This window comes from Thalassophryne amazonica, chromosome 8 (genome assembly GCF_902500255.1).
Source record: "Thalassophryne amazonica chromosome 8, fThaAma1.1, whole genome shotgun sequence".
Lineage (NCBI taxonomy): Eukaryota > Metazoa > Chordata > Actinopteri > Batrachoidiformes > Batrachoididae > Thalassophryne > Thalassophryne amazonica.
Genome location: NC_047110.1, coordinates 117511099 through 117532470, shown reverse-complemented (window position 1 = coordinate 117532470; position 21372 = coordinate 117511099). Strand labels below are relative to the sequence as shown.

The following is a 21372-nucleotide window of genomic DNA, read 5'->3' as shown; positions in this document are numbered from 1 at the left end:
ATTCTCACAAGTCAGTTGGGGTCGTCCCACCAAGATGAGGACTGACAGTTCACCAGTTACCTGCAGGTGGCTGACGATGCAGAATGGTTCCGGGTGGGTCAGTCCACAGGTTGAAGAGGAAGACAGCTGGTGGGCTCGACCAATTAGAAGATCCCCTGTTGCTGGGTAGCAGCTGCCTTGTGTGCAGACGTCACTGAGCTCTGGGAAACCTGGACCCTCCTGGGCTCCATCCATTAAGCTTCCACTTACTATGACTTCATGCTGGATGAAAACTTGCAGCACTAGAAAAGAAATTTGTAAATTTTCTTAATGGTAGGGGGGGTGAGACATTATGCAGAAGTCTCTCCTGAAACACGACATCAGGAACACACGCAAACCAACCAGTGGACAGCAGTGTCAAGAGAAGATCGTGGTCTGAGCAGAGAGCGTGCTATTCCCATTAGCTACTGCAAAGCAACAACCAGTGTTGTAATGTAACAAAGTAGAAATACTTTGTTAGTGTACTTAAGTAGAATTTTGATGTATATTTGTACTTCATTATTTACATTTCTGGCGACTTTCACTTTTACTCCACTACATTTCCTCAGTAAAATGTATACTTTTACGCCAATACATTTCCCTTAAACATCTTGGTTACTCGTTACTACAAGTAGAAGAAATTTGACTGGGCAATGCCTGGTACAGAGGTGAAAGTCAGCCGGAGCGCAGCGCCTTCCTCCCCTGCAGCATCAAGTGTCGTGTTTGACATAAAACACATTTAAAAGACAAAAATAAATAAATCTGCGCCCCGCTGAGGAAGAGGAGACTGTGGAGGGTGAAAACCATCTACGCTTTGGATACCAAACGCACACACACATACACTGGAGTGCAGCGCATGATAGGATTTAACACGCATGTAAGGGGAAAACTACTGTCTTTCATTTTATTTATTACTTGAAATGTTCGCGGAGAAGCGCTGCGTAAAAGCAGCTCTTCATTTTGGATTTGAGAATGCAAAGAGTGCCGTGTTTGGTTGCTTTGCAGTGGTTGGTGGTGGTGATGCTTGGAAAGTTTTTTTTTTACTTTTCCTTAAATTTGGCACAGCTGTGTAGCTATAAATGACTGTTCTGTTTCACAAAAACCTGGCTGTTGTGTTTAAGAGAAAAATGTATGTGTGTCTTCCAAGAAAAAGAACAACAACTCATCCGGATGCCAGAGGCGGATCCAGCTGTTTATAGGGGCTGAGGCCCCCTCCTGGTTTCTTTAGACACCACACTGGCTTCCTTTTCATGTCACTGTTTCACTCTCTACTTGTTTTGGATTTCACTTTTACTTAAAGTACATTTTATATGAGAAATTTTTCTTTTGACACTTAAGTACAGTAAATGTCAGATACTTTAAGACTTTTACTCAAGTAATATTTTTAAAGGAGACTTAAACTTTTACCAAAGTAAATTATGGTAAGATACTTGTACTTTCACTCAAGTATCACTTTGAGGTATTTTATACAAGACTGTCAACAACTCTTCTTTGGTCCACAGTGGATCAGGCGCTCATCTGCAAATACGGAGCATCCAGTAAGTATTCACAGTCCTTCATTTTTTTCTTCACATTTTATGGTACAGCCTGATTCCAAAATGGAGGAAATTTATGTTTCCCTTCAAAATTCTACTCACAACACCCCATAATGACAACATAAAATTTTTATGTTTTTTTTTTTTTTTTTGTAGTTTTTGCAAATTTCTTAAAAGAAAAAGGTAAGAAATCACATGTACTTAAGTATTCACAGCCAAGGGTGGATTGGCCATTGAGAGTAGCGGGATTTTTCCTGGTGGGCCGATCAATAAATGGGCCAATGGCTGCCTGTTTTTTTTTTTTTTTTATGGTAATGTAACAGACTTTCTGATGCTTTGCTATTATTTATCATTATGTTGTATGGGGTTTACAGTGGGGTAAAAAAGTATTTAGTCAGTGCAAGTTCTCCTACTTAGAAAGACGACAGAGGTCTGTAATTTTCATCATAGGTACACTTCAACTATGAGAGACAAAATGAGAAAAAAAAAATCCAGGAAATCACATTGTAGAATTTTTTTAAGAATTAATTTCTAAATTATGGTGGAAAATAAGTATTTGGTCACCCACAAACAAGCAAGATGTCTGGCTCTCACAGACCTGTAACTTCTTCTTTAAGAAGCTCTTCTGTCCTCCACCTGTTACCTGTATTAATGGCACCTGTTGGAAGGCGTTATCTGTATAAAAGACACCTGTTCACAGCCTTAAACAGTCAGACTCCAAACTCCATTGGCCAAGACCAAAGAGCTGTCGAAGGACACCTGGAAGAACATTGTAGATGTGCACTAGGCTGGAAAGAGTGAATCTACAATAGTCAATCAATCAATCAATTTTTTTATATAGCACCAAATCACAACAAACAGTTGCCCCAAGGCGCTTTATATTGTAAGGCAAGGCCATACAATAATTATGTAAGTAGTCAAGCAGGTTGGTGTGAATAAATCAACTGTGGGAGCAACTGTATGAAAATGGAAGACATACAAGACCATTGATAATCTCCCTCGATCTGGGGCTCCACACAAGATGTCACACTGTGTGGGCTCAAAATGATCATGAGAACGGTGAACAAAAATGCCAGAACTACACGGAGGGACCTGATGAAGGACTTGCAGAGAGCTGGGACCAAAGTAACAAAGGCTACACACTACACAGAGAGGGACTCAAATCCTGCAGTGCCAGGCGTGTCCCCCTGCTTAAGACAGTACATGTCCAGGCCCGTCTGAAGTTTCCCAGAGAGCATATGGATGATCCAGAAGAGGATTGGGAGAATATCATGTGGTCAGATGAAACCAAAATAGAACTTTTTAGTAAAAACTCAACTAGTCATGTTTGGAGGAAGAAGAATGTTGAGTTGCATCCCAAGAAAACCATATCTACTGTGAAGCATGGGGATGGAAACATCATGCTTTGGGGCTGTTTTTCTGCAAAGGGGAGAGGACGACTGATCCATGTTAAGGGAAGTATGAACGTGGCCATGTATCATGAGATTTTAAGACAAAACCTCCTTCCATCATTGAAGATGCAACATGGCTGGGTCTTCCAGCATGACAATGATCCCAAACACACCGCTCAGGCATGAAGGAGTGGCTCCATAAAAAGCATTTCAAGGTCCTGCAGTGACCAAGCCAGTCTCCAGACCTCAACCCCATAGAAAATTTGTTGAGGGAGTTGAAAATCCATGTTGCCCAGCGACAGCCCCAAAACATCACTGCTCTAGAGGAGATCTGCATGGAGGAATGGACCAAAATACCAGCTACAGTGTGTGCAAACCTGGTGAAGACTTACAGGAAACGTTTGATCTCTGTCATTGCCAACAAAGATTATGTTACAAAGTATTGAGTTGAACTTTTGTCATTGACCAAATACTTATTTTCCACCATAATTTACAAATAAATTCTTTAAAATTTCTACAATGTGATTTCCTGGATTTTTTTTCCTCATTTTGTTTCTCATAGTTTTTAGTGTACTAATGATGAAAATTACAGACCTCTCTCATCTTTCTAAGTAGGAGAACTTGTACACAATCAGGGACTGACTGAATACTTTTTTGCCTCACTGTATTTGTGGTATGTTTGTGACTGTATGCTGACCGTATTAAAAACGCTGGGCATATGTAGGGCTGTCACGATTAGGAATTTCTGGAGACAATTAATTGTCAGACAAATAATTGCGATTGACGAATCTATTGTCTATTTTTTTTCCCCTTCTTTATATTCTACTATCGTAGTATAATTACACAACTCTGGAAGAACGTTTGGCTTCTGTGAGTGGAGAAACAGGGAATGGTGCAACATTTTTATTTTTATCTTCATTTTACATACAGTCCCAACTTTTTCTGATTTGTGGTTGTTTCTGTTGCATTTCTGAAATTGTTTCTCCTCATCAGTCATATTTTAATCACTGCATTAAGCCCATATTGAACAAATAAATACCTTTGGAAAGTAACAGCTGTGAAAGTTCAGAGTTCTCACCTGCTTTTTGTGATCTGTGCATCTGAACATCACCACAGCTTCTCCATGTCAGGGTTTTTTTTTTTTGGGGGGGGGGGGGGGGGGGGGTTTGTGGCTCAGTTCATTCATATATTCTCATTTTTTAAATATGTTTTTAAAGCTATTTGACCGTTTATTTCATCTAATGATCTCATAAATTCAGCATACGACGCGCACATGGTGTGAACAGGATGGTAACGGCAGAATCACACCTTTAGAGAAAGTTCAGAGAGAAGTAAAGGCAGCTCCACGTTGTGGGTTTTTTTTTTTAACTTGTTCACTCAGGTTAAAATCCTTTCTCTGCTCCGCGCTCGCTGCGCACTGATGGTTCTCAGACTGTAACGTGTCGCGCCTGCATTCAGGAATCTCCCTCACGCACCCCTTCCCTCGCAGTCTGCAGCCTGTTGACTCCACGCGGGCACGCACACACACACACACACACACACACACACACAGAGACACACACACCGACAGCTCCGCATTTTAGACGGCTTTTGAAGAAGACGGCCACTGTTTTAATCGCCTGTCTTATCCAAACGGCAGGACGGATCGCTCTTCAGCCTCCATGTTATTGTCCTGCCTTAAGACGAGAGCGAGGCTGCAGCACAATGACATCAGATTCTGAGTCGTTTTATGCTTTGTGGATAAAATAAATAAACAAAGGAGAGGATTATCAAACTCTTAAAAGAGAGTAAATCATCACGCAATGTTGCAAAAGATGTTGGTTGTTCACAGTCAGCTTTGTCTAAACTCTGGACCAAATACAAACAACATGGGAAGGTTGTTAAAGGCAAACATACTGGTAGACCAAGGAAGACATCAAAGCGTCAAGACAGAAAACTTAAGCAATATGTCTCAAAAATCAAAAAATGTACAACAAAACAAATGAGGAACAAATGGGAGGAAACTGGAGTCAACGTCTGTGACCGAACTGTAAGAAACCGCCTAAAGGAAATGGGATTTACATACAAAAAAGTTAAACGAAAGCCACCATTAACACCTAAACAGAAAAAAACAAGGTTACAATGGGCTAAGGAAAAGCAATCGTGGACTGTGGATGACTGGATGAAAGTCATATTCAGTGATGAATCTCGAATCTGCATTGGACAAGGTGATGATGCTGGAACCTTTGTTTGGTGCCGTTCCAATGAGATTTATAAAGATGACTGCCTGAAGAGAACATGTAAATTTCCACAGTCATTGATGATATGGGGCTGCATGTCAGGTAAAGGCACTGGGGAGATGGCTGTCATTACATCATCAATAAATGCACAAGTTTACGTTGATATTTTGGACACTTTTCTTATCCCATCAATTGAAAGGATGTTTGGGGATGATGAAATCATTTTTCAAGATGATAATGCATCTTGCCATAGAGCAAAAACTGTGAAAACATTCCTTGCAAAAAGACACATAGGGTCAATGTCATGGCCTGCAAATAGTCCAGATCTTAATCCAATTGAAAATCTTTGGTGGAAGTTGAAGAAAATGGTCCATGACAAGGCTCCAACCTGCAAAGCTGATCTGGCAACAGCAATCAGAGAAAGTTGGAGCCAGATTGATGAAGAGTACTGTTTGTCACTCATTAAGTCCATGCCTCAGAGACTGCAAGCTGTTATAAAAGCCAGAGGTGGTGCAACAAAATACTAGTGATGTGTTGGAGCATTCTTTTGGTTTTCATGATTCCATAATTTTTTCCTCAGAATTGAGTGATTCCATGTTTTTTTCCCTCTGCTTGGTCTAAAAAAGTAACCGTTACTGACTGCCACAACTTTTTTCCTGATTTCTTATAGTGTTTCTTAAAGCCAGAAAGTTCCCATTTGAAATGACTTTAGTTTTGTGTCATGTCTGTGATCTGCTTTTTTTTCTACAACATTAAACAACTGAATGAACATCCTCTGAGGCCGGTGATTCCATCATTTTTGTCAGGAGTTGTATAAAGGCATATTCATATTGTGTAGTATAGTAATGTTATTAAGGTTGTGTGTGTTTATATGTACTTCATTCAACCGGGGGTGAATTGGCACAATATGTGCACACAGATTGCAGCGGCGGGCCAGTCTGGACCAAAAGTCCAAGGCCAAATTTTTGTCCCAGTCCAGCCCTATTCATAGCCTTTGCTCAATACTTTGTTGATGCACCTTTGGCAGCAATTACAGCCTCAAGTCTTCTTGAATATGATGCCACAAGCTTGGTGCACCTATCTTTGGACAGTTTGGTCCATTCCTCTTTGCAGCACCTCTCAAGCTCCATCAGGTTGGATGGGGAGCATCGGTGCACAGACATTTTCAGATCTCTCCAGAGATGTTCAATCAGATTCAGGTCTGGGCTCTGGCTGGGCCACTCAAGGACATTCACAGAGTTGTCCTGAAGCCACTCCTTTGATATCTTGGCTGTGTACTTAGGGTCACTGTCCTGCTGAAAGATGAACTGTCGCCCCAGTCTGAGGTCCAAAGCGCTCTGGAGCAGGTTTTCATCCAGGATGTCTCTGTACATTGCTGCATTCAACTTTCCCTCAGTCCTGACTAGTCTCCCAGTTCCTGCTGCTGAAAAACATCCCCACAGCATGATGCTGCCACCACCATGCTTCACTGTAGGGATGGTGCCTGGTTTCCTCCAAACATGACACCAAAGAGTTCAATCATTGTCTCATCAGACCAGAGAATTTTGTTTCTCCTGGTCTGAGAGTCCTTCAAACTCCAGGTGGGCTGCCCTATGCCTTTTTCAAAAGTGGCTTCTGTCTGGACACTCTACCATACAGGCCTGATTGGAAGGTTCTCCTCTCTCAACAGAGGAATGCTGCTCTGACAGAGTGACCATCGGGTTCCTGGTCACCTCCCTGACTAAGGTCCTTCTCCCCTGATCGCTCAATTTAGACAGGCGGTCAGCTCTAGGAAGATTCCTGGTGGATCTGAACTTCTTCCATTTACAGATGATGGAGGCCACTGTACTCATTGGGACCTTCAAAGCAGCAGAAATGTTTCTGTCCCCTTCCACAGATTTGTGCCTCCAGACAATCCTGTCTCAAAGGTCTACAGACAATTCCTTTGACTTCATGCTTGGTGTGTGTCTTTCCAAATCATGTCCAATCAACTGAATTTACCCCAGGTGGACTCCAATTAAGCTGAGGAAACATCTCAAGGATGATCAGTGGAAATAGGAGGCACCTGAGCTCAATTATGAGCTTCATGGCAAAGGCTGTGAATACTTATGTATAGGGCTGGGTAAAAAAAATCGATTTAATCGATTTTGGATCGATTTCATTTTTAATTTACAATAGCGATTCATAGGGCATTAGATCGATCCTTCCCCGTAAGTTAACCATTGCAGTCTGGTGCGTACATGACGCGGAAGTGACATTTACATCATAGGTTCACGTCCGGTTCATTCAAGCGCTCAAAACATGCATGATGGCCGATACTGGTAAAAGTCTGTTCAAACCTAAGTTGGACATTTGGAATCATTTCAAATTTAAAACAACAAAGGACAAAGAGGATAAGAGTAAAGTGGTTTGCAACATCTGCCAAGCGGAGCTCAGTTACTGTAGAAACACCACAAACCTTCGAAATCACTTGACGAGGTATCACACTACGCTAACGTTAACGACACCAGCAACCATTGTCAATTGTCTTCCGGGGGCCAGAGCAGGCGACATCGAAGGACATTTGAAATTGCTGGCTAAGGCTAAGCGTAAATTTGGTAAGATTGTAATTCACGTCGGCAGTAATGACACCCGGTTACGCCAATCGGAGGTCACTAAAATTAACATTGAATCGGTGTGTAACTTTGCAAAAACAATGTCGGACTCTGTAGTTTTCTCTGGGCCCCTCCCCAATCGGACCGGGAGTGACATGTTTAGCCGCATGTTCTCCTTGAATTGCTGGCTGTCTGAGTGGTGTCCAAAAAATGAGGTGGGCTTCATAGATAATTGGCAAAGCTTCTGAGGAAAACCTGGTCTTGTTAGGAGAGACGGCATCCATCCCACTTTGGATGGAGCAGCTCTCATTTCTAGAAATCTGGCCAATTTTCTTAAATCCTCCAAACCGTGACTATCCAGGGTTGGGACCAGGAAGCAGAGTTGTAGTCTTACACACCTCTCTGCAGCTTCTCTCCCCCTGCCATCCCCTCATTACCCCATCCCCGTAGAGACGGTGCCTGCTCCCAGACCACCAATAACCAGCAAAAATCTATTTAAGCATAAAAATTCAAAAAGAAAAAATAATATAGCACCTTCAATTGCACCACAGACTAAAACAGTTAAATGTGGTCTATTAAACATTAGGTCTCTTTCTTCTAAGTCCCTGTTGGTAAATGATATAATAATTGAACAACGTATTGATTTATTCTGCCTAACAGAAACCTGGTTACAGCAGGATGAATATGTTAGTTTAAATGAGTCAACACCCCCGAGTCACACTAACTGTCAGAATGCTCGTAGCACGGGCCGTGGCGGAGGATTAGCAGCAATCTTCCATTCCAGCTTATTAATTAATCAAAAACCTAGACAGAGCTTTAATTCATTTGAAAGCTTGACTCTTAGTCTTGTCCATCCAAATTGGAAGTCCCAAAAACCAGTTTTATTTGTTATTATCTATCGTCCACCTGGTCGTTACTGTGAGTTTCTCTGTGAATTTTCAGACCTTTTGTCTGACTTAGTGCTTAGCTCAGATAAGATAATTATAGTGGGTGATTTTAACATCCACAGCAATCCAGCAATGCCCAGCAGGTATTCCAACAGCCTGTATCTTCAAATCTCAACCTGGAGGCATCCAGTGACTACTGTGAAAGGGCAGTTGGAATCCAGGAAAGACTGGAGGACAGCCAGGAAAGACTGGATGACCGCAGAAAAGTCTGCATCTGGGGGTGGCAGGCTAGTTACCTTACCCACCAGTCTCAAGGGACACCCTAAATAACTACGAAGATGAATAAAGGAAAACAACCCGAAGGCTCTCCGAGAGGCGGGGTGGAAGAAGGGCCAAACCAGACAGACTCTTTGGCAATGACCGGAATGGACACAGGCGACGAGTGTAGGATCATGAGAAGATGCAGGTGCAGATGGGAAAAGGTGACCACCTTCAGGGGGCTAAGGATTCACCAGGGAAGGAGAAAGTGTGACGAGGGAGCCCGAAAGCAACATTGCTCTGCAGCTGCAGGTCAGACAAAAGGAACCCAGAGCCAGGTCGCAAACCACAGAGCTGAGGCATCCAACGTTGCAGAGGGAAGGCAGGAGGTAGGAGGGACCGTGGTGGACCCTGATTTGTCTGAAGGTGGCACTGATAACATCCCCAGAACACCAACTGACCCCAGAACACCAGTACATCTAGACACCCAAGAACCAGGACTGAGGATGGAAAAGAAAGATCCAGGGCGAAGGCAACCAGTCAAATGGCCTAAAGCGAATGAGACAGCAGTTTGGCAGCAGCTGGACAAGGACCTCAGCGTCATCCTGGAACACTCATTACGTGGACAGGTGGAGACCAAGCTGAACAGGATTGGGGATATACTGTATGAGGAATGCAGAGGCAGGTTCAGGATACTGGCAGCGAAGCAGAGAGCTGGCCAAAAGCAGAAGGGGAGGAGGGAGAGGGAGATCGAGGCACTGATGAAGAGGCGGCATCACCTTCGAAAGCAGTGGAGGAAGGCGAACCCAGAGGAGAAGGACGGCCTGAAGCCACTGTGGGAGGAGGTGAAAGAGAGCATCGCCAGCCTACGGAGGGCAGAGCGCATCCGCAGGCGTAGAAGGCGGAAGGAGAAGGAGAGAAGCAGCTTCTTTAGGAACCCCTACCAGCATTCAAGACGGCTGCTTGAGGATAAGAGGAGCGGGAAGCTGGAGATCAGTCAGTCAGAGCTGGAGAATTATCTCAAGGAGCTCTACAGCGACCCAGCGAGACAAACCCCGCTTGGACCACCAGGGTATGTTCCTCGCCCAGCTCTGCCATCTCACCTCTTTGACGTTGCTCTGCCCAAGCTCAGTGAGGCAGTAGAGGTTGTTCGGAAAGCAAGAGCATCCTCAGCCCCAGGCCCCAACGGGATACCCTATAGGTTGTATAAGAACTGCCCAGGGGTCCTGAAACACTTATGGAAGCTCCTGAGATTGGCCTGGAAGAAACAAGTCATCCCGTCAGAGTGGCAAAGAGCAGCCACTGTCTTCATCCCGAAGGAGGCGAATTCCACCACCATTGGCCAGTTCAGAAGTATTGCACTCCTGAACGTCGAAGGCAAGATCTTCTTTGCCATCCTTGCCAAGAGATTGACCAGCTACCTCACAAACAACAGGTACATTGACACCAGCTGCCAGAAGGCCGGGGTGCCAGGCTTCCCAGGGTGCGTGGAACACTCGACTGTAATATGGGAGCAGATCCAGTGAGCAAAAAGAGAGAAAAGTGACCTGCATGTAGTTTAGCTAGATCTCGCCAATGCATATGGGTCAGTCCCCCACCAGCTCATCTAATTTACCCGGGAATTCTTCTATATCCCCGTCTGCATTCGCACCCTGGTGTCAAGCTACTTCGCAGACCTTCAGATGTGCTGTACCCATCAAGATTTCATCACAAGCTGGCAACGACAGGAAGTTGGTATTGCCATGAGATGTTCAATCTCCCCCATCCTGTTCGTTACAGCCTTTGAGATCATCCTCATAGGGGCAAGGAAGATGGTGGGAGGGGTGAAATTACCATCTGGACAAAGGCTGCCACCAGTGAGAGGCTATGTGGACGATGTCACCACCATCCTCCAGACAGCAGCATGCACGGCGAGACTGCTGAAGCGGATCGACGAGCTTGTGGGCTGGGCAAGAATGAAAATCAAATCTGCGAAGTCACGTAGCCTGTCCCTACGGAAAGGGGTCAGGAGCGACCATACCATCTTTGTCGCAGGTGGCGAGGAGATCCCGTTGCTGGCTAGCCAACCCGTCCGCAGCCTCGGGCGGACCTATACGGCAGACCTCTCCGACAAGCAGATGGGGAATGCTGTGAGGAAGCAGCTTGCCGATGGCTTGGCAAGAATCAGCGAGAGCCAGCTCCCTGGCAAGTACAAAGTATGTATCTACCAACTCATGCTGTATCCAAGGGTGATGTGGCCGCTGAAAATGTGTGAAGTCCCCTCATCAGTGGCAGATTAGATGGACAGATTAGCAAACCTGCACATCAAGAAGTGGCTGGGACTGCCGAGATGCCTTTCGGACATGGGGCTATTCAGGAGGAACACACTGCAACTGCCTTTTCAATCCATCCATCAGCCAGGGATACAGGCAGGAAAAGGCCCGACTGATGCTGGAGCTAAGGGATTCCACTGACCAGCTAGTGAGAGCAGCTGGCTCTCAAGTGCGAACAGGGAGGAAGTGGAAAGCCCAGGAGGAGGTTGACATGGCCATCAGCAGGTTGAAACACCGGGAGGTCATTGGACGAGTCCAGGAGGGTCGAGCAGGGTTGGGCAGAGGTGAGGCCCCCATCTGCTGGTCCAAGGCCTCCAAGGAACAAAGAAGAGCCATGGTGGTGGCAGAGGTGGCAAGGATGGAGCAAGACCGGCTACGTGTCAAAGCGGTGGCTCAAAGCCGTCAAGGAGGCTGGATGACTTGGGAAGGCGTCACAGAAAGGCCCATGTCATGGGCTGACCTGTGGAAGATCCCCCAGGCCAGACTCAGCTTCCTTATCAGGGCCACCTACGACACCCTGCCTTGTCCCCGAAACCTCCACTCCATGGTTTGGTATGGAAGAAAGATGCCCCCTGTGCAACACCATCAATGCAGGCCTCCAGCATATCCTCTCAGGCTGCAAGACCGCACTATCTCAAGGCCGCTACAGGTGGCGGCATGACCTGGTGCTGAAAAAGCTGGCAGAGGTGGCAGAGGCATGCAGACAACAGGCCAACAGCAAACCTCCTGTCCCAGCAAGACCTCCTATCCCTTTTATAAGAGCTGGGGAGAACCCCAAACTCACCCACCAGAGAGTAACATCAAGATTCCTCTCACCCGGTGGTGAGTGGACTATGAGGGTTGATCTGGGGAGGCAGCTCCAGTTTCCCAGGGAGATAGTGGAAACATCGCTCCGGCCAGTCCTGATCTTGTGGTCAATGTCACACAGGACCATCCTGCTGGTAGAACTAACTGTCCCGTGGCAACAGGGGATGGAGGCTGCTAATGAACGGAAGCATTCCAAGTACGCTGACCTGGCGGCGGAGTGTCAGGAGGCTGGCTGGAAAGCCATTACATGCCCCGTTGAGGTGGGGTGTAGGGGCTTTGTGGGCTCCTCAACAGTTCGTCTGTTGCGAGACATTGGCTGCACAGGGGCAGGGAGCCACAAAGCCATCAAGGAGCTAGCAGAGGAGGTGGAGAAGGGCAGCTTCTGGCTATGGCTAAGGAGGAGAGATAAGGGGTGGGGGCAGAACACCTAGGGCATCAGCAGGGGGTGTCAGGTGAAGTCACCTGCCATTGCTCCGCCACCAAGAGATGTACTGGGGTTAAAGGAGCGAAACATCAATGACTGGTGGTCCCAGCTGATGACCCGTTCCTGCCCATAGGGAGCACACTTGCATAGAGTGCACTGGTGGAGGTGCATCAGGCAGCAATGCCCAGCAGGTATTCCAACAGCCTGTATCTTCAAATTTAGCACGACATTTGTGTGTGAAAGATTTTTTGAACATTTCAAAATTCTCTGTGCGCAATAGCATGCACCAGCGCCCCTCTCACGTTCAGTCTGCATCCGTTAAAGATGAGTTTATTCTCCTGCATGACACAGGTCGTGCAAGTGCGTGAATCAAAGTCATGCTTGTGTCACTGCACCATAAGTCCTCCCTCTCCTGCAGGATGAATACATAAGGATCAGAGTTTTCAGTCACTTAGAGCTACGTGCATCGTGCAATACTGTCACCATCTTGTGCAAGTGTCTTTCAGTCATTTTTCATAAACATGTTGTTCTCACTGTAAAAAACAACCAAAAAAAAACAGTGTTGACTGTTTACTGTTTCGGCACTCTGGCAAAACAATTTCCATTGGGATCAATAAAGTTCTTTGTTATTCTTAATTCAGTTTCAATTTATTTCATTTATATAGTGTCAAATCACAACAACACTACCTAACCTTACCAACCCCTAGAGCAGGGGTGGGCAACTTGTTCCAGAAAGGGCCAAGACAGTGCAGATTTTCTTTGCAGCCACTGACTCCACCAGGTGATTTCACTGATTAACTGATTCCATATGCTCAAAGTGACATTAACCATCCCTGCCCCAGAGCAAGCCCACAGGCGACAGGTGTAAGGAAAAACTCCCTCTGATCATTTGAGGAAGAAACCTCAAGCAGACCAGACTCAAAGGGGTGACACACTGCTTGGGCCATTATACAGACACAATTGACAAAACAAATATACAGAAAATTTTTGGGGGTCCATGCTGGTGTACAGCACAGGAGGCTTCCAGAAGACACACACTCCCACTTCTGGATGGAGCTGGACCTCAAACAGAGAACAAAAAAAAAAAAGAATCAGGCGGCAGAAAGACAACAAATACAGTATAATTTGTCAGCATTAAACAACACCAAAAACAGAAGAAATACTAAGGTGATCACCGGCCACTAGCCCTAAACTTCACTAAAAGACCAAGAATTTAGGTAACGTTGAGGGCGTGGCACGCTCTGTTTACTAATAAATTAATTAAAAAGAGTAAAAAACATAGTAACATACTATACCAGTATGCTAGCCATACAAAAGGGAAAATAAGTGCGTCTTAAGTCTGGACTTGAAAGTCTCTACAGAATCTGACTGTTTTATTGATGCAGGGAGATCATTCCACAGAACAGGGGCACAATAAGAGAAAGCTCTGTGACCCACAGACTTCTTATTCACCTTAGGGACACAAAGTAGTCCTGCACTCTGAGAATGTAGAGCCCGGGCCGGTACGTAGGGTTTAATTAGGTCAGTTAAGTAGGAAGGTGCCAGTCTGTGAACAACTTTAAAGGCTAGTAGCAGAACCTTAAAATCTGATCGTACTGGGACAGGAAGCCAGTGAAGAGCAGTGGTGGGCACAGCTAACTACGGCTGAAACAATTAGTCGAGTAACTTGAATAATTTGATTACAAAAAATGTTTGAGGCAAATTCTGTGCCTCGAAGCTTCATTTAACGTTGTAGTACATATGCCAGTCCTGTGTGTGGCGCTGCAACGTCCCCAGAAAAAAAAACAAAAGTAGACTAGAGCATAACAGCTCATCAAATTAGCAATGATAGCTACAGCTTTCCAACGTGACACACAGAATAAAATAAAGCCTTTTAAGAGAAAGAGGGTCCACACTGATCATCTGAAATAGATTTACTGGGCCTCATGTATTCAGACTCCGCTTCAGACACACCCTCATTTTACGACATGGAAGCCGGGAAGACGGCAATGAAAAAGAACTCCACCAATCATGACGCGTGCCAATAGAGCGTCAAAAGCGGCCGTCGTATCAATTGTTTTGTAGTATATAATCAATAAAGTGTTACAGTGGTCCCTCATTAATCGCTGGAGTTATGTTCTAAAAAACAGCCCGTAATACGCGAAACCGCGACGTAGTCAGCGTTATTTTTTACAATTATTATAGACGTTTCAAAGCTGTAAAACCCCTCACTACACAGTTTATACACTTTCTCAATCAGGCATGAACATTTTCTCACTTTTCTCTCGTGTGTAAACACTCTCAAAGTTCAAACCTTAGTAGAAAATAAGACCAAACTGTTTTCAGGCCCAAACATTTGTTTGAGAAATAAAATTATTATAAATTATTATAATAATTATTATATTATTATTATTATAAATAATTATGATGGCATTTAGAACTAACAAATTAATTTTAACGATCAACGAACGAGGTCGGACACATAAGAAATTATTAATAGTGACTGACCAGTATGTCACAGATTGCGCCTCTGCGTCCTGACGCTGCGCCTTTTTCCACTCACACCTCGCTGCAGGTGTCTGTTTCCGAGTGACAAACACAGTTATGAGTAGTTGTTGGCGCTGTTTTTTCTTCTGGGCGAGAAGATTCTTATAAACAGATACGCAGAACACAGAACACTGTAAAAAAAAAAAAGGCATGCAAAATTGGACTAAATACTCCACGAGACTCCGAGGCTGCGACAGGTGAACGGCGTTATAGCGAGGGACCACTGTATTCTCTTTTCACATGTCAATAATTCCTGACATGTGGATATTTGCTCGCTCAATTAATAAGACACTCCTAATCTGTCAGATTTCTTTATTTTTTAAATGTATTTCTGTATTTATTTTATTGTGACAACCGAATGGAGACCTGACCTGATTGCAGCACGAGCGAATTAAGGGAATGACGAAACTACAGTTGTTATTATCAATTTCATAGTCTAAAACGATCACACCACATGAAGTTAAGCTTTCTTTGCAGTCAGCGCTGTGACCACGGATCGTGCTCCATAACAATCCCGCAAAGGCGGGATTTGTATTGATTATTATGTAGTATAATCAGGAAAGTGTTATTTATGTAACATATGCATTGATTTGTATAATGGCACAGTTTATCATGTTGATCATCTTCATTTTTATGTGGATTCCAGCGCTGGTTCATTTTGGTGTATAATTTACGCCACCTCTCGACCTGGTGTATATTTTCAGCGCAGCGTACGACAACGACCACATTGATAAATGCCAAGCAGCACAGCCGTTTTGGCGTACACCCCATATACGCTCAAATATCGCTGTACGCAACGTTGATACATGAGGCCCAATGTGTGCATTTAAAGTGAAGCAGTCTGTTTTTCAAAAATACACGGTCCACTCGACGTGGAGTGTGACTACTGAGCCGGCAGCCGGCTCGTGTCTCTCTGCTCGGTGCAAGTCACAGCTCCATCCCCAGCTACACTGACAAACAGCAGAAGTCCAGTCTTTCTTCTGTGTTTCGCTTTTTAATTTTTGTGCTTTTTTTGCCAACACACAGTACTTCACAAACACGATAACTTAAAATAATAAAAATAAAACTGACTGTGAGGCTGCATGTTCAACCTCCAGCTGAAATGCATCTGCTCAACCACCAACCTTTATTAAAAAATAAATAAATAAAATGGTTCAATTTTACAAGTAGGAGAAAACAAAGTAGGAGAAAACAAAACTAAACTACTGATGTTGTATAGAAACGCAAAAGTACTTTTTTATCTGATTACTCAACTAATCACCAGAACAATCGATAGCTGCAGCCCTACAGCTAACCAAAAAGTTAGCTTTGAGATATATATATATATATATATATACACTGACTAACATGACTTAGTCAGTGTATATATATATATATATATATATACACTGACTAACATGACTTAGTCAGTGTATATATATATATATATATATATATACACTGACTAACATGACTTAGTCAGTGTGTATATATATATATATATATACACTGACTAACATGACTTAGTCAGTGTATATATATATATATATATATATATATATATATACACTGACTAACATGACTTAGTCAGTGTGTATATATATATATATATACACTGACTAACATGACTTAGTCAGTGTGTATATATATATATATATATATATATATATATATATATATATATATATATATATATACACACTGACTAACATGACTTAGTCAGTGTATATATATATATATATATATATATATACACTGACTAACATGACTTAGTCAGTGTATATATATATATATATATATATATACACTGACTAAAATGACTTAGTCAGTGTGTATGTATATATATATATATACACTGACTAACATGACTTAGTCAGTGTGTATATATATATATATATATATATATATACTGACTAACATGACTTAGTGAGTGTATATATATATATACACACACTGACTAAGTCATGTTAGTCAGTATATATATATATATATATATATATATATATATATATATATATATATATATATATATATACACACTGACTAACATGACTTAGTCAGTGTATATATATATATATATATATATATATATATATATATATATATATATATACACTGACTAACATGACTTAGTCAGTGTATATATATATATATATATACACTGACTAAAATGACTTAGTCAGTGTGTATGTATATATATATATATATACACTGACTAACATGACTTAGTCAGTGTGTATATATATATATATATATATATATATATATATATATACTGACTAACATGACTTAGTGAGTGTATATATATATATATATACACACACTGACTAAGTCATGTTAGTCAGTGTATATATATATATATATATATATATATATACACACTGACTAAGTCATGTTAGTCAGTGTGTATATATATATATATATATATATATACACACACTGACTAAGTCATGTTAGTCAGTGTATATATATATATATATATATATATATACACACTGACTAAGTCATGTTAGTCAGTGTGTATATATATATATATATATATATACACACTGACTAAGTCATGTTAGTCAGTGTATATATATATATATATATATATATACACACTGACTAAGTCATGTTAGTCAGTGTGTGTATATATATATATATATATATACACACTGACTAAGTCATGTTAGTCAGTGTGTATATATATATATATATATATATATATATATACACACTGACTAAGTCATGTTAGTCAGTGTGTATATATATATATATATATATACACACACTGACTAAGTCATGTTAGTCAGTGTATATATATATATATACACACTGACTAAGTCATGTTAGTCAGTGTATATATATATATATATATATATATATATACACTGACTAAGTCATGTTAGTCAGTGTGTATATATATATATATATATATATATACACACTGACTAAGTCATGTTAGTCAGTGTGTATATATATATATATATATATACACACTGACTAAGTCATGTTAGTCACTACTTAGAATCAGTTAATCAGTGAGATCACCTGGTGCAGTTGGTGGTTGTAAAGAAAACTTGCACCCTCTCGGCTCTTTGCGCTAAATGAGCCGCGTGTGTGTGGTGACCTTCTTTAGCGTGTCAGGACCGTGCAGACACGTCATCCTTGAACAGTTTTGGTGCCGTAGTCAACACAAGAAGGCAGAAGTGATGTGTTGTTTGATGTGGACTCAGACTTTGTCTTCAGCGTTTGCATGTTCCCTCACGACTTGTGATAAACACTGAATGACAGCAGTTCAGTCACACTTTTCTGTCTGAATCAGGAGCTCAATGTGCTTTACAGTGATGCCTCATATTTTCACCTGTTCTCACACACACACACACATCAGTGTAAACATGCTGCCACACAAGACGCTCAAGCCACACCAGCAGCATCTCGCCCAGGGGTCATTAGTGACTTTCTGCTCTGAGGGATTTGACCTCTGATCTGTTTGTCCTCATGTTGTTCCATCTGTCACACCGGTTTTGTCTCATTAAAACAGTAAAAGTTCTGTTCAGCTCCGTCAAAGTTTCTGCACACGTAATAATGTTCAGAGGACAGCAGGGGGCGCTACTGTTTCTGTACTCTGGCAAAATAATTTCCTTTATAGTGCAGCAGACAACAGAATATTTACTTCAAATGGTGACAAAAGCACGATGAATAAGTTGATCTCTGCGAGCTGGAGGTAAATTCTGCACAGAAAAGTTGAATGCAGCAACATTCAAACGTAAAAAAAACGAGAAGATTCGCAAAGTTCACTTCAAATCAAAGTAAATTAAAGTAACAAGTCTGAGGTTTTCACGTGAAGAGATTCTGCATTTTAAAAAAGTCTGACAGGAATTTATTCTGCAGAGAATCAAATGTTTAATCGACACAGGAACTGAAGGTGTGTATGTGTGCGTGCGCGCGCGTGTGTGTGTGCGCGCGTGTGTGGAAGGGGGTCTGATTTGGGAGTCCAGGCAGAGAGGGCGGGGCTTGGGACCCTCAGAGGGCGGGGCCTCGGACCCTCAGGGGACCCTGAAGCTTAAGAGTGAAAAAGTAAAAAATATGATCCCGAATGAATGAAAAGTAAATCTTTGTGTTTATTGTGTGATTGTTACTAAACGCGTTTAATCAAACGTTTTCTAAATTTGCTTTAAACTTTTTTAAACCATAAACATTAAAAACATTTTAAACGTTCTCATGAACTTTGTGATTGTAAATGAAGAATGTCCATCAAACGACAAAGAAACAATCAGAAGTCGAATCTCCTGCAGACAAAGTGACCCGAAGCATCAAAGCCAGACCCAGTTTGGACTCAAACTCACCGAACTGAAGAACCACCGTGGACCTGAGCCCGGTTCTGTCCATCCCAAACCAAGAAGAACGAGCTGAGCCTCAAATCCAAAGACTGTTTCCGAACCTCAGAACAACCAAATGTTCAAACTTCTAAAACCACAGAGCTCCTCAGGGAGACTAAAGTCTCCAGAACCCCCAAGAGCCCGTGAGCCCGCCTCGCGCAAGCCCGACACAATCTGACACTCCATATCCGCAAAGAATTTCAAAATAAAGTGATGAACCGGTCATAGTTTAGGATTTAAACTTCAGCTGTTGCAGACGATCCTGGTCCCCAGGAACCCAAACGGTTGACAGAGCAAGGAGAGAATGATAATAATAATAATTATTATTATTCAGGAGTAAATAATGTTTTCTAGATGGCTGTAACGATCACAGGACGTCAGTAACAACAGACACACAAACAATGCACACGAAGGACGGATGCTTTTATTTTGAAAGCACCGTTACTTCCTTTCTGTTCCGCTGCGTGGAGCTTAATTAATCACACGCTGGACCCTAACCCAAATCTGCGCCCCCCCCCCACCCCACCGTAATCAATCATTGAATTTTTATGTCAATTTGCTGCCAATCAGATTTCAGAATAAAACGTGATGACGTTTAACGCGGACTCCAGCCCCTCCCCCACACAGACAAAGAAATTCCAGTCCCCCAAACGCACACGCGCAAACACACGCACGTTTGCCTTTGCTGTCCGCCTGCAGGTGAGGTCACGTGTTTTACCGGTGGGGAGGACTCGAGGGGGAGGGTCTTCATTTTTTAGTCCTGATGCATTGTGGGTAGAACAGGGAAAAAGTTCACCCGTGTTCACTTATTTTTGTAAGTAAACGTGTGTGACGTTTTGCTGCCTTTAGTTCACAGCTGTTAGAGCTCTTCGTCCTGTCCGAGGGCCAAGAAGCTTTTTAGGACTCTACGTCGAGCCTCGGGGCACCACGAGCTCCAAACTATGACGCTTATCTTTTTTTTTTTTTAACTGTTACGGTTATCAGTCCCATAGAAGGAATCGCGATGACGTCACTCACTGGGCGGGGCCACACCGGTCGGCAGAAAAGTCTTCTGCAGCCACTGACTGTGTGCACTCGGTGATCCGTGACACGCTGACAGATGAAAACACGTCACGTCCAGATGGCTGACAAGCTGTTTGAAGGATTTTCACTTTGCGAGCTTTGCAAAGTGCTGGATAAATTCATTCATTCATTCATTTAGTCTTGAGAATTGGACGTGGCTTGGCTCAGAATCGTGTCCAGTACAGATGGAAGCAGTGGCGGCTCCAGAGATATTTTTCTGCAGGTGCTGTGGGGGAGCTTGGCATTTTTATGGGCGTGCTATGGGCTCGTATGTCACCATGGCTCTCTGCTAAACCACATTCACAGGCGTGCACACACACACACACACACAGCCACATTCTCATCTGCAGCAGTCACTAATGACATACAGAATGACCAAAATCACACACAAACCTCAGCTACTGTTCAATACAAATATTCACAGACCTCCACATGTAGCCTCCAGCCTCAGGAGAAAAATGCCAACAGCAGGCAGAGAGAAAATCATTCACCTGCCAAACAGCACAATGCACCTGTTGTTGTGGTTAAGAGCAAAAGCATCAGTGATTTGGTTCCTGTCCAGAGGCCGTGTTCTCTGAGGGGTAAATGCCAGGAGTGACCCCAGGTCACTGGTTTGTCTGTGCTTTCTGCTGTTCCTCAGGTGGTTCTTTAGGCCACACAGACTTCACTTCTTTTCAATTCCACTCATGGATATTTGGGCAGCAAAAACTGAACCATTTCAGCAACTTAAAACTACACTCACTGCAGTACAATGTCATCATTGATGCTGAAAAACTCATCCATGCCTTTGTCTCCTCTAGGCTTGACTACTGTAACTCCCTGCTCTTTGGGATCTCTGGAAAAAACCTTCAAAGGCTCCACTACATTCAAAACAGTGCAGCTGGAATTCTGATGAAAACAGGAACACATCACACCTACACTCCATAACCTTCACTGGCTCCCCATCACCTACAGAATCCATTTTAAGATTGCTCTCATCACCCACCAATGCATCCATGGCAATGCCCCCACATACCT

The 21372-nt window shown here is 42.9% G+C and overlaps 1 protein-coding gene across 1 annotated transcript in view; it reads right to left on the bottom strand.

Annotated features, from left to right (window-relative positions):
- Positions 1-19415, bottom strand: part of LOC117515001 (laminin subunit beta-1-like) — a 476107-nt gene extending 456692 nt beyond the window's left edge. The window contains exons 1-2 of the mRNA XM_034175563.1: positions 19261-19415; positions 61-281 (exon numbers count right to left, since the gene is read on the bottom strand). Coding sequence (XP_034031454.1) covers positions 61-281; positions 19261-19303 — 264 coding nt within the window. The 5' untranslated portion in view covers positions 19304-19415. The remainder of the gene's footprint in view (positions 1-60; positions 282-19260) is intronic.
- Positions 19416-21372: the final 1957 nt, after the last annotated feature.